This window comes from Scatophagus argus, chromosome 9 (genome assembly GCF_020382885.2).
Source record: "Scatophagus argus isolate fScaArg1 chromosome 9, fScaArg1.pri, whole genome shotgun sequence".
In the NCBI taxonomy this organism is placed as follows: domain Eukaryota; kingdom Metazoa; phylum Chordata; class Actinopteri; family Scatophagidae; genus Scatophagus; species Scatophagus argus.
Window position 1 is genome coordinate 17,164,763 of NC_058501.1, and position 13,197 is coordinate 17,177,959.

The following is a 13,197-nucleotide window of genomic DNA, read 5'->3' on the forward strand; positions in this document are numbered from 1 at the left end:
GTGGAATGGCAGGAAGACGGACTGGGCCAGAAACTCGACTGTTGCTCCATGACTTCTTTGCAGTTTCAGCTCATCAACATCCCTTGCACCACTGGGACAAAAGTTCAGTGGAAACAATGGAGGTAGAGGGAAAGGAAAGGGTGTAGAGGAGAGAGGAAATGTCTCATTGTGCTGCTCTGCTCTGTGTAGTTAATGAGTGCCAAACTCAGCCTTTGGTCCTGTAGCTACACGGAAACACACACACAGCTTACCTCACATTGAGAGGGCTTGCACAGGAAGGAAGTGAGGAGAGACAGAGACAGAGAGAGAGAGAGAGAGAGAGACACGGTGGGGAAAACGGCAGATAAGGGTCACTGGGGTTTTCCACTGTGTAGGATTAGAAAAGATGAGAAGTAGGTAAAGCAGAGTGAGGAGGGAAAACATATGAAGTCACAGACAGATCAGAGAGCAGAAAGAGAGTAGAGACAGAAGAACGAAAGCGGCGAATGAGAGCACATCAGAAAAAAAGAGGAAGAAGAAAGATATGGCACTCTGAGTGGTGCTCAAGGAACCAAGGGTAATTAAACAGCTGTCATTTGAAGTTAGGAGCAGGTTTTGGGGAAGGGTATACAGGAAGAGGGTCGTTGTAGTTAAGATATTTTACACAGAGGCAGAGGAGTGTAATCAAATGGCTATGGGGAATTGCACAGCTGAGGATAAGTACCACAGTAAAGATGGGAGATGCTGTGATCGCTGCCATGCAGGTCAGTCAACATCTTAAATTTTCAGTTTCTAACATTTCTTTTCTCTCTGGATTATATGTTTCTTTATGAGATTGAACAAACCACGACAGAGCCGCCTGTGTTCTGTGTAAATGCTCAGCTTTGCAGCATTACACACAAAGTGCACTTGCATTTCAGCTTAACATCCGATTCGTATCTCTGTTTCTTCAATTAGGGTCGTACATGAAAGCTGAGTGTGATAGCACGAAGGAAACTGAATGTGCAGAATGTGGACGTGGGCTCTACACAGCCACAAAAAATCATTTGAACAAATGTCACATCTGCAGGGACTGCAGTTCCAGTAAGTCACAGTACTGTATATGCACAAACGCACACACTTCTTCTGTACTGCAAACACAGTTTCTTCCTTCTCTTCCCCTGCAACCATTTTATACAGTTTAGATACTTAAATGATTTGCATTGGTTTCTTCATGTGAACACCAACACAAATCCACTTTTTGTAAGGTCTTCCTCCTCTTTTTTTCCTGTTTTTTTAACCAATTAAACCTCACTTACCTGACATCTGTGACAAATGACAAACTTATCACCGTGTATCTGGAGAGCAAATTTGATTTAAAGTATACTTAACATCTTAAATCTGCTCAGGTTGTACTCATGTGCAGTGAATCCGTCTCGGCTAGTTTTATATTTTCACATCTCATGAGAACAATTTGAACTGATTATTCAAGTTAACTTATGTTAGGTCGCATTTCTAAAGCAGCGCAGGAACTTAGAAAATGTTTTATGGTGTGAAAATAAAAGGTGAAAATCCGAATCCGAACGAATCCATCTTCCATGACAGACTGTATTTTTTTTTTTTTTTGACTCTTTCAGATAACAACCAGAGGAAGTTACGGGACTGCACAGCTCAGGAGGACACTGTGTGTGAGTGTGTGGCTGGTTATTACTGTAATAATGATCAGTGTGACCACTGCAACCCAGTGACCCGCTGCCCACCGGGCGAAGGAGTCAAGGTTCAAGGTAGGCTTCCACCACAGAATGTAAAACTAAATGATGGTGCACTCGACTCACATCTAGCCAAACGCACAAACCGGCAACTGAAAATCTCTTTGTCTCATCCCACAGCCGCTCGTGCGACTGACACAATCTGTGTCCCATGTGGAGACGGGACCTACAGCAACGTAACAGATTTCCACTCACCCTGTCGAGCACATACCAGGTAAGACTGCATCTCCACTGTAACTTTTATTACTGTAATTAAAGCTGAAGGAGGAGGTCAAACTATGTAATGTTATCAAATGTGACTGAATCACTCATTAGTCATCCATCAACACTAACTTTAGAAATGACTGTTTTAGTTTCGGTTGACAACCTCTAGTCTACAAACCTGAAACATCCCACATTGCACTTATTATATCATCCACAGTGTTGGAATAACTCTGAAACTCTTTTCTGTCTGAAAAGTTGTTTACATCCTTCCGCAGATTTACTGAGACAAACATCCCCAAATAAATGTCAGTTTGTAGAAATACTTTACAGTATTATTCATTTGTTTGTTTGTTTTTTAGATGTGAGGACATCGGAAGATTGTTGAAAACTCCGGGAACCCAGACAAGTGATGCCAACTGTGGTGACTTCAAATACAGTAGGTTTTCCCTTTTAGATTCTGGCTGTTGTCTCAGATATGTGTCATCTCATCAGTTCTGAAAATCTTTTAGCTTAAAAAGAAATTTACTTGTGCAATGTAGCAGATGCTATTTGTGACTCAGTGAGTTCCTGTTGACCTTCATGCTCTATCTGTCATATGACCAAGACATTCAGAAAGGAACTAGAAGCGCTACAGATTGTTTTAAAGAAAGAGATAAATGTAAGGCCCTTAGTAAGTAAGGTGATTAGTATTTGTTCGGAGATGGGAGTGAATCTGTCATTGTTACAGGCGGTAAAGAGTAATTTCACCTTCAGAGAAAACATATTAAAACCTTGAAGCCCACAGAAGACTATCTGAATCTGCAGTTCCCCTCTGCTTCACAATCCTTTATAGTTAGTTTAAACTGTCTGATTGCAGATTCATTATTTTTATTCACTCTCACTACTCTCATGGTGGCATTTTCAGCCTGATATTTTAACCGAAAAACCTTTAAAGCCCCAGTAACAGTTAGTGACTAGATGCTGATTAGTGGAGCATCTAACAGCTAAAAACCTTACTCTAAATGAGGATAAAGTTTCTGCCACAACTGCTGGATGAGAATTATATAAAAAACTATTTGCTAACAAGTTTACCATATCAACTAAAATGGTGATAATACCAATACGATAATTTATAATAGTGAAAAGTGTGTGGGATGGTATCATGGCTTTATCTTCATAACCAGAAGCCACACAGGAAGGCAGAGGGTTGAAAGCAGAAGTGGAAGAATATGAGAGAATTTGTGGAGATTGAAGCCAAGACTGGAGTATTATGGAGCAGTATTGTGGAGAAAGAGGACAGGTTCAGAGGACTTCTGCAAGATGTCGGCATTAAGGAGGGAGTTTGGGTGCTCAAATAGTGCAGTCTACCAGGATGAAAAGTCAGCAGATCCCAAAAAAACATTCCAGTCAATCCTGAGGGGGGCATGAACATCCGTACCAAATGCCTTGACATTCAAGACTCAGTGAGGTTTACGCAGCCAAACGAGGACAAAACGGAGAAAGAGACTACAGGTCCTGTAAGATTAAATATGCATCTAGAGATTTTCACTTGTGATTTGCACACAAGCACAATAGTCTGCCTAAGCAAATACCAAAACAAAATCCTGACAGCAAAATCAGGCCAATAAAAGTCACAAAGGTCAAAGTATCCAATCAGGTGAGTTTAGTTTTGCTTACCAGAAGTGAAGTGGGGTGAGAGTGGGAGGGGGATTTGCTCGAGGTCCCCAGTGCTTTTCGCCACATTTTAAATCAAAACATGATAGCATTGAGGCTCATAGAATAACAAGCTTGAACCCCAAACTATTTTTTGACTCAAAGACAGGCAGGTATGATAAATGTTCACAGGCACTGCAGGCAGTTAAAAACAGGCTTATCTAAGAAATGGGTAGGACAGAATGACAGGTGCCATGACAAGTCCAATGGTCAGGCAGGGAATGAGTGGGCTGGTATATATAGTGCTGATGAGGGAAATGGGAAGCACGTAAGCAGATGGGTGGGGAATGTCAGATGATGGGAATTGTAGGAAAGCACTTGGAGGAGTGGAGGAGGGAGTAGCTGGATCTAAAATGACAGGAGAGTTAGCATGTGGCAGGGAGAAAACAGAGCAGACAACAGAATGAATGTTATATGATACCTATGTAATATAATATGTCTTGTATATAGTATTAATATCTGACTGGAGCTGTGACAGATCTCCAGCACTGTACTCACAAACATAGAAAGTTAATTTAGTCTGATTAGGTCATCATGGGAGACAGACATAAACACGCGTTTAGAAAAACGTTTTTTCTGCGTTTCAGTGTTTTTCCCTGCTTGTGTGGTTTTCAGCGTTACAAGTTAACTGAGTTTTCTTTCTTTCTTGTTTTTTTTTTTTGATCATTGTCTCAAATGGTTTAGTCATTTTAATCCAGTCAAACAAGTAGTGAAAAACATGAAGTAAGCACGATAAAGCAGGTGGGAAATTTACCTGTGACATTTTCATTCAAATCTGGAAACAAACTTTTTAATAACAGAAGATGGAAAAAAAAAGTATTACAACTACGGGTGCTGAGGAGACAGCAGCAACACTTTATTTTATTTATTATTATTTTATTATTTTAGTTTATCATTAAGTGGTATTAAGTAGTTCCAAGTGTCTACTAATAGTTTATGGCTAACTGGCTTACAAACAGTTACTAAACACTTGCAAACATAGTTACACCGAAATATTATCTGCACGTGTGTACATAATCATATGTAGATCATATTTATACAGTTAATTTATACTGTTTTAAACCCACCTGTGAGCAACTCATATATCGTTTTTATATCATTTCAATGGATGTTTCATGGAGGAGGAGTTGCAGTTGTTGGCAAATACATTAAAATGTATGGACTAAAATAATCTTACCTTGTTACTGTGTAACACACTGTAACGAGTAAACCACTGTTTTTCAAAGTGGGGTTCAGGGACCCTCAGGGCAAGACGTTCCAGAAGGTCCCCAGCAAAAAGGGGAATCGTTTATTTTCACTATAATCCCATCTATAAGTGACAGAATATGTGACAACTTGGGTTTTATACACTTTCTGCAATAAAACATTTAAAGGCAAAATTGTTATCAGATGGGGGAGAAAAAGTTTGGGAAGCCCTGTTGTAAAACACTTACCAAATGTTTATATAATGTTTCTAAAGTTAAATAATGTGTTACAACTCTAGTGTATGAAATACAACATTAATTTTCACTAATAATAGTTGTCTTTGTTGAAGAAATTGCACAAATCTCATTTAGTCATTGTTAGACATTTTATTCATTAACTTATAAATGAGGAATAACCTCTCACTCTTTGTGAGCGATTACCAGAAGTTAGTTGTGTAATTAGGAGGACATGTTAATTTAAATGTATTTGGGTGCCTGTAAAGACCCCCCTCCTCAAACCACCCTCTCTTTCTGTCTCTGTCTTTGTCTGTCAGACTGTCAGTGGATGTTACCTGCAGCCCTGTGGTCAGGACTCGTGTTGACTGCATTTGTCCTGTTCGCTTTCATCTGCTGGAGGAAAAAGCGCACGTCATATAGAGCAGGTATGTAAAGCATGTAACCCATGTAGGTGTGTTTCATCATTGTTTTTTTTTTTCTGTTTATGTTTTTTTTTTTTTTTTTTCTCGTACTTTTAACCAAGTCTTCCTTAAACGGGTGACAAAGAGGCGCACTGGTTTGCCTACGCACTGACAGTCTACGTATGCTGCTAGCCACAACTGTGAGACATTATTTGCTTTGAAGTTTTACAGTTGAAGGTCGCTGCTTATCTCTTTCAATCGTACCCTCCCACTGTTTCCCATGCAGTGGAAGACTCTTTATACACACCTGAATTTATTATATTAAGTAGAATTTGAGATAGTCTGGAGATCATTTGTGTAAAAGAAGTGTAATTTGTGTTGGGTTTGAGAGGGTTTTCTTTGCATGGAAGCAGAATATTCAAGAGAAAGTATAACTTAGGTTAAATATGGAGTTGTGTAATGTGATTGTAAAGAAGCTCGTTGAACATGACAAACTGAATGGGGAAACCACATCCTGTACATATTCAGGCTGACACAGTTATTTGGTATAATGTGACGCACACTTCTCAGGCTGCTCACTCATACTGAGAATGAACGCCTACATCCGTGGCACAGTCCCATTATTTATTGTTTTGCCTGAAGTTCTGTCGTAGTTCATTGACAGTTACTGTATTTCCAGTGAAGCAGTGTGCCATTACTGGAATCTACAGATAAAATAGATGAACAAAGCCGAGCATTAAGAATAAACGTGTCGTTCTTCCAATCCGACAACCGGATACTTAATTCAAGTCAGAAGTGATTTTTATAAAATACAAAAAAATTACGTCATTGTTAGAGAAGATTTGTGGTTGCATTGGTTATGTTTGCAGCAACTGTTTATTTTCAGACTTTCATTGTGATAGATACTGCAAAGCACTAAGGTCTGATTTCTACTCAAAAGTTTCTGTTCTTACCACAGTTTATCTTTATTTTATTCTAATCTAAACGTATCAATGTGTAGATATCTTCCAAAAGCTAATCGCACTCATATCACTAAAGGGAATATTTTCTTGGTAGTATTGTGTCTGCTGTAGTTGTGAGATATCTGTATCTGTAAAGTATTATTTTACTCACAAAAGAGGTGAACAGAGCAGTTCTAAACAACAAAATAGTTGGACTGAAAACTGCCTGAAATGTTGGGAATATGTAAAGAAACTGGGACTTTTAATCTGGAAAAGTGAGTTACTGTTCAGTTTTTCCAAATATAATATAAAGTCAAAAATGCTTTGGTGTGCGACACACATGCAGAGTTTCTCTGTGCTCACCTCAAATTTGAGGTCGAGACGTGCACACACGTGTGATGTGGAAACATACAGTACACGTATGCTGAGAATGGGATTTTCTGTGGGAGTATGGGAAATACTTGTCTAGAAACTAAACTGCAAAACTTGATGGACAGATTAACCCAAATTAAATTACCTGTGGGTCCCTGTTTGCTGTTTGGTTAGACCCAGCAAGTCTGCGAGACAAGACAGAAGATATTGTGCTTTACCAAACACATTCTCTATTCATCCAGTTGCCACAAACAAGCTGGCACACACTGGACAAGGGCTCTTTGGGGCCCAGAGAGTCGTTTGCTAGCTTCACCTGTTACTGATCCATCATCACTCCCTGTAGGTTTGAAAGACTGCTGTAAAACAGCATCACAGAGAAAAGCCGATGTGGTCAACCTCATGATGGCTTCGATGGAATTCAATATTGACGCAAAAAGTACGTAAAAAAAAAAAAAAAAAAAAAAGCAGCGCAATTTGCCATGTGAGGGACAGCTGATGACCGCTCAGAAGATATTGATCATACATATGAACAGCAGACAAATGAATTACGGTGAAGAGGTGGATTGACAGGTTTATTTTGAGGGGTTTGATACGCTTTTCCATCTTAAAAACTCGATGGCATTGGAGTAATTCATAACTGCCGTGAGTCAGATGTGACCGCAGCCTTTTTCTCAGAGAAAAAGGAAACTACAAACCTTTTACCACTGCTTTTCAATTCTGCAAGTCTGTTTGAAGAAGTCTGAAGAAAAATTTGAGTATCACTTCAATATTGAGTCACACAGCTTTGCATATTTTGCAGATTTATTATCAAAGACTCACAAAGAACTTCTGCTAGAAACGAAGTTGACCAGATCACGTGTGACTGACTCTAGAGCTCAGTCTGTCATTTTTGAGAAATTTAAGTGCTCCTTACAGGCCAAGCAATATCATTACTGATAGAGAGTTAACAAGACTATGTTCCAAACTTGATAAAAGTCGTCAATCTTCACTATACTTGATGCATTTTACTTAAATCAAACTATTCATCCTGATTATAAGAAGTGTTCTTGGAAGAATGGTACTATCTTTAATGATTATTATAAGTAGTAATATTAGTACTTATCTTAAGTTTATTTGTGGGGTTGTTTTGGTTTTTTTTAATTTATTTTGTGTATCTTCTTTGTGTGACAGCCACCTGCGTTGCTCCTGTTACCTTGGTTGACGTACTTCCAGCAGCAGCTGACTGTCCGCTGGATCTGCCCTTCGCGCCCACAGAGACAAAAAGTTACTGCCAAGAGAGCTGCACCATGGATGGCTGCGTTATATCGCTTTTTGAACCAGGTGATAAACCCCTGAACCTGCTTCATGCAGTCACACACCAGCTTTATATTTTTATTATTATTTTTTTTTTAAAAAGCTTTGTTTGTATCATTGTTAAATATTTGTGAGCCTTTCTTAGAGGTTTTGACATAGAGGGATGACCCACACCAGGGACATTTTGGTTTATGGTTTGTGCCTTTACCCTTAAGTCATGGGTGCACTTTAAAGTATTACAGAGTTACACATAAAATAGATGTACAGTGTGCATACACCCAAGGGGGAAAATGCCATGTCCTTAACATCAGCCATGTGTGGTCTCAGAAAGATTGTCACGATATTTTGTCCTCTCCTGCCATCGTTACAGTTTTTTTCATGGATTTGTGAAAAGGAATGAAGGTGGATGATGCGCAGATGGATATCAAATTAAAAGAAAATTGAATAAAGGCATAGAGAAACATAACAAAGGCAGAGGCTTCCTTTTATGTCCTTTTGCCATGTGCATAAATGCTTACAGCCCCATTAAGTGCAAAGCGTGTTTGATATAAGATTACTTTGAAGAATAGTCACCCTAAACATTGATATTATTATCCCCCTCAGTTGATAAGATGGGCAGTGTTGACGCACAGGACAGCGTGGACAGCTGCCTTCCAATAACTCCACTGAAACCTTCAGTTTCATTCGCTGAGTCCAGCCACGGGAATGGAAGTACTGGATACTGCACCAGCAACTTTGCGAGGACCTCCTCTGAGCCACAGGAGGACGAGTGGTGTGGGACATAATCAAGCAGATGTTTAACCAGAGTCCCTCCCCAGCATGGAGATACTGCAACTATTTCTCCAACTATAAACTGGACCTATTTATACCAAAGGAAAAAAAACAGTTTTCTGCCCCCTGCAGGACATTAATAAGAATTTCAACTCAAGTGATGTGATATTTTGTTGTGCTGCACTCACACACTGCTGTGTGGCTTTTAGCTGCAGCTCTGACGTCTCTATTTAACTCTCATTCTATATTTTTATGACTGTGGACAAATCTCATGACAATACAGAAACCGACATCCGACACTGAATGTAGAAATAACTGCATATGTGCGGTAAAAACCTGATGTAGCTTATTCCTTTGTGCCATAGAGCTCCACTGTACAAAGAAAAAAAAAAAAAAAGAAAATTAGAAAGACATTAGTGATAATAATCCACAGGAAATTCTCCATTTACTCCTGTTTGTGTATCGTTTAGTAATAGCTACACTGCCCAGCTATATTAAAGTTTAGAAAAAAATAAAATATTTTTTTATATATAGTATATAAAAATATACTTTTTTTAAATAAAACTATAGATGTCCATTTTTTAAAAATGCAGATCCTTGAAAGATCAAACATGTTGCAGGCAGAGATCTGGACTAACCCATTGTCTTTTGATGGGATTTGTTGAGAAATCTAAAAGAACTTTTGTCTTACCCTTAATTTTAAGCTCTGTCTTAGTAATTATATTTAAAAGGATATCTAATTTAACTTGCACTGGTCTTACTCTGTTAAGAATCGTACATGAAAACTGATATAAGCCAAAAGAATCTTTTTATATTCTTTTAAAGCTCGTTGTAATATGAACTTTGACAACCGATTTACAGTATTTATTTTTTATATGTAAAATTTTAAAATATGCACCAGCAACACCACATGAGCTACTGACATTTAAAGACCTGGCAGCATCATGTATTAAAGATGCAGCAGCGACGCACAGCAGATGGATGATTTGTTTATAACGTTGTGAAGACAGATACGTGTGCAATATGAGGAAGCATGCTGGGAATGTTTACACAAGTAACTGCCTCTCTTCTCAGTTAGTACCATCAGACAGGAACAATTAGGAACATATACAGATCAGAATTTTAACAGACATTCAGCCTCATTGTGATATTTCAAAATAATGTTGATTACAAAAAAAAACTATAAACATTATTCAAATCTTGTACCAAGTCCTTAACTATATTCTCATGAGAATAAATTTGGGTTATTCACTAAAACACATTTTCTGTTACTTCAATCAGCCTTCTTGAAGACTTGCTTGGCAACCACACCTTGAACTCTCATCTCCTGCAGAGAGCAGAGGGGACACAAAGGAGGAAAGAGGGGTGGGGGGGTGGGGGTGGGGGGTGGATGAATGGTGAGAATCAATAAGACAGTTTGGCACATCAAAGGAGAGTTAAATGAGTGATACACAAACCTGGGACTGTGTCCAATATCCAATCCCATTTCACCCCCCTGTCCTCATCCTCTGACCTTGTAATCCGTCTCCCGCTCTTTCACCATCTACTTATCTTCTCTTTTCAGCCCACGGCGTCCTTTTTCCTCCTGCCTCCGCCCCCCCCCCCCCCCCCCCAAATTCACTCTTCATTAGTCTTTCACCGTTCCCTTCGCCTGCTTTGTGTAACCTTTAAAATCCACCATTTTGGAGCCCTGATCCTCGCAGGCATTTCTTTCCCAATTCTCCCCCCCCGAGTTCGGACACAACATCAACAACACATCGCTTTGTCCTCCCTGCCACAGAGGTATTAGAAATCCTGTGAGAGCTACTTAGTAGAACAAAACAGATTGTTTTAAATCTTAATCGGCACTGACAAATAATCTATAATCTTAGAGTATTTTACAACCAAATTGAGAAGAACCAATCCTCTCCCTTGGTCCGAGGTTTTTGTAGCACTTCATTAAGACGTGCATTTTTCTGTTCTTTTGTGTTTGCCTTCCTTGTTGGTTTTGTTTCTCCCCCTCAGGCATGCACAAAGCCCCACAAACCTTTTATCAAAGAACGTCTGACCACAAAGGCCACACAGTGCGACTGAATAAGGCAATGAATAACTTCCAAACCCTTTTGGATTTGCATGCTCTCCGTCGTTTGGCATATCAATTCCGTCATCTTTTTTCCCTTTTAAATTTTCATTTTCCTTGTTCCCTGTCCCTCTCCCGCTCTCCTTTTCCGTCCACCTCATACATCCTTACCAAATGCAGCTTGTCACCCTCCAGCCAGTGGGTCCAGCCTCGTCCTTCTTTCTCACCTCGCTGTACACAGACCAGTTTGTCTCCCTCCCAGCTCACTGTAGTCTGCATAAGCACAGAGATGCTGTGTTACTGAGAGCAATTAGTATGTAAAGTAGCTCACACGTTCAATCACACAGGGACAAGAGTCTTTGTGCAGCGTGAAAGAGTAGCCATGAGTTCAAAACCTTTTTATTTTTTTTTTCTCTTTTGCTTCAGTTTGGTCTTTTTTTAAATTGTTGTGTTCTGTAAGATAATGCTGCTAATTCTGATTCATTCAAGAGTTTCCTGAATGGGTTTCTAAACTAAAGAGTATTACTGTGTGTTTTTTTTTTTGTTTTGTTTTGGTTTTTTTTGCATTTTGACACACATCCTTTCATAGCAGGCTCTAGCCAGGATTTAAGCAGCAGGGGATGATTACAACCCCCCAAAAAAATCACAGCAGCAGGTGGGGCGACTTCCCTCAGACATTCCTTATTGAACACACAAAGAAAACATGTATAACACAGATTCGGCCCTTTCACTACATCTGCAAGCCTGTACACGTCCAACAAATCAGTGTGCACGCTCAGAAAAATAACGACAACAACAACAAACCTGGCAGGTACGACCGTCCACCGGCCCCAGATCTTCAGCAAATTCTTTACCAATAGTGAAATCCATGTTGAAGTTCCTGAAGGTGGTGAGAGTGCGGATCTTCATGGCTCCCGTGGCCGTGTCGTGGGTGATTTCTTTGGTGGGCTTCAACAGGCACACAATCTTCCTCAGGGCAAAATTAATATCTGAGGGGAAACAATTAATGAGAAAAACAGATAGAAAATTTAACATGGGCTTCACTTTACTGCTACTCACAGGGGTCTGCCACACTCAGTGTAACTATGGTGAATACACAGTGTGTGTGTGTGTGTGTGTGTGTGTGTGTGTGGGGTCATATAAGGGACAAGGCAAAAAAATGTTGCTGCAAATGAAGATGAGCCACATCTTGACCCCCCCAAAGCAACAATTTATAGAAATATATAAATTAGTTTTGTTAAGAGATTAAAGGCAGCAAACTTCTAAACGTGTGTGTTATGGAGGGAGAGTCAGACTGCGGTTGTTAAGCAAAACAATTGTGTAAAAATCTTACCTAAAGCTTCGAGGTAGGCGTCCATGTTCTCCATCTCCGCCAGATGATACGTGCCGGAGTAATTTGGTTTAGACATTTTGTTCCTTGCAAAACTGCAGACGAGCTGAAATCTTTTTCTTTGCCTCCCTCTTGCTTGCTTTGTTCCCTTCCAGTCACGTCTGGACCCCGCAGATCAGTTGCCGCCTGTTTTGAGATCACTTTCACTTACGCAACGTCTTGGAACAATGTCTGAAACGAACTGGAAACGCGCGTAAAAATGAGACAGTTGGCGTTTTGTCGCACGGACCTTGAAGCTCGGCGGCGCTGCAGGCTGCTGCTGCTGCTGCTCCAGCGGGCGTATGTGACTCCTCTCTGGTGGAGACTCCCACCGATTTTAGGAAATCGTTTCCTGTCAGCTGTGAGTCAGTCGAGGTGTTACTGCAGGGGGAGGTTCATCATGCATCTTTCTCTGTGCTTTTAGATGGGTCAGCTGCAGAAGGAGGCGGTGCTTTGGATCCTCCAAACGTGGACCAGATGAAGCAAAAAGCACGATATGACCCTCTGAACGGCGGTGGAGAAGAAGTATGAAGAAGCAGTAAGTAGAAATACTCGTGCGGTACAGAACTGTATGGTGTATAAATACTGCATGACTCAACAGGTCCAAGACCAGCATCCAGGTTAAAGTTCCGCCGTGTAGTCTTTGTCTATAAACAACAGGATGATGCAAAAACAAACAAACAAACAAAGTCCAGCAGCAGGTATTGTTCTGAGCACGTTAAGATGAGCTTTAACTCAAAACTGAAACAGACAAAACACTTGATTAAAACACTAAAATACTGATGTGATAAAACCTTTAACAGCACTACGACGGACAGTCCCACTGTCCCAGGTGTTTGAAAAAGGTACGAATTTCCATAGGAAAAGCAGTATCACTAGTGTGAGAGGAAAGATGGCTTGGCGAAAGGAAAAAGAACGTTTTCTGGTTCTTTTCATGTCATGTAAAC

The 13,197-nt window shown here is 40.0% G+C and overlaps 2 protein-coding genes across 3 annotated transcripts; one reads left to right on the forward strand and one right to left on the reverse strand.

Annotated features, from left to right (window-relative positions):
• Positions 1-41: 41 nt before the first annotated feature.
• LOC124064619 (tumor necrosis factor receptor superfamily member 5) lies at positions 42-9,249 on the forward strand. 2 transcript variants are annotated; one of them, XM_046399254.1, is made up of 9 exons: positions 42-743; positions 937-1,062; positions 1,596-1,742; positions 1,848-1,941; positions 2,291-2,367; positions 5,362-5,469; positions 7,102-7,194; positions 7,929-8,078; positions 8,655-9,249. In XM_046399254.1, exons 1-9 carry the CDS (start codon positions 668-670, stop codon positions 8,834-8,836), a joined length of 1,053 nt encoding a protein of 350 aa, XP_046255210.1. In that variant the 5' UTR covers positions 42-667; the 3' UTR covers positions 8,837-9,249. The 2 variants fall into 2 exon arrangements, with proteins under 2 accessions (XP_046255210.1, XP_046255211.1); XM_046399255.1 differs by lacking the exon at positions 7,102-7,194.
• Positions 9,250-9,798: 549 nt separating this feature from the next.
• On the reverse strand, positions 9,799-12,804 carry rbp5 (retinol binding protein 1a, cellular). The gene is made up of 4 exons (XM_046399288.1): positions 12,215-12,804; positions 11,686-11,870; positions 11,053-11,154; positions 9,799-10,149 (listed from the first exon to the last, which is right to left on the reverse strand). Exons 1-4 carry the CDS (start codon positions 12,288-12,290, stop codon positions 10,096-10,098), a joined length of 417 nt encoding a protein of 138 aa, XP_046255244.1. The 5' UTR covers positions 12,291-12,804; the 3' UTR covers positions 9,799-10,095.
• Between the last annotated feature and the right edge of the window lie 393 nt (positions 12,805-13,197).

Coding starts and splice junctions, on each gene's coding strand:
- LOC124064619 (XM_046399254.1), top strand. CDS start 668: ATGGCTATGGGGAATTGCACAGCTGAGGATAAGTACCACAGTAAAGAT. Junction 7,195..7,928: donor ATTCAATATTGACGCAAAAA/GTACGTAAAAAA, acceptor TTTGTGTGACAG/CCACCTGCGTTGCTCCTGTT. Junction 8,079..8,654: donor TATATCGCTTTTTGAACCAG/GTGATAAACCCC, acceptor TATCCCCCTCAG/TTGATAAGATGGGCAGTGTT.
- rbp5 (XM_046399288.1), bottom strand. CDS start 12,290: ATGTCTAAACCAAATTACTCCGGCACGTATCATCTGGCGGAGATGGAG. Junction 11,155..11,685: donor TGGACGGTCGTACCTGCCAG/GTTTGTTGTTGT, acceptor GTGCTTATGCAG/ACTACAGTGAGCTGGGAGGG. Junction 10,150..11,052: donor AGGGTGACAAGCTGCATTTG/GTAAGGATGTAT, acceptor TGCTCTCTGCAG/GAGATGAGAGTTCAAGGTGT.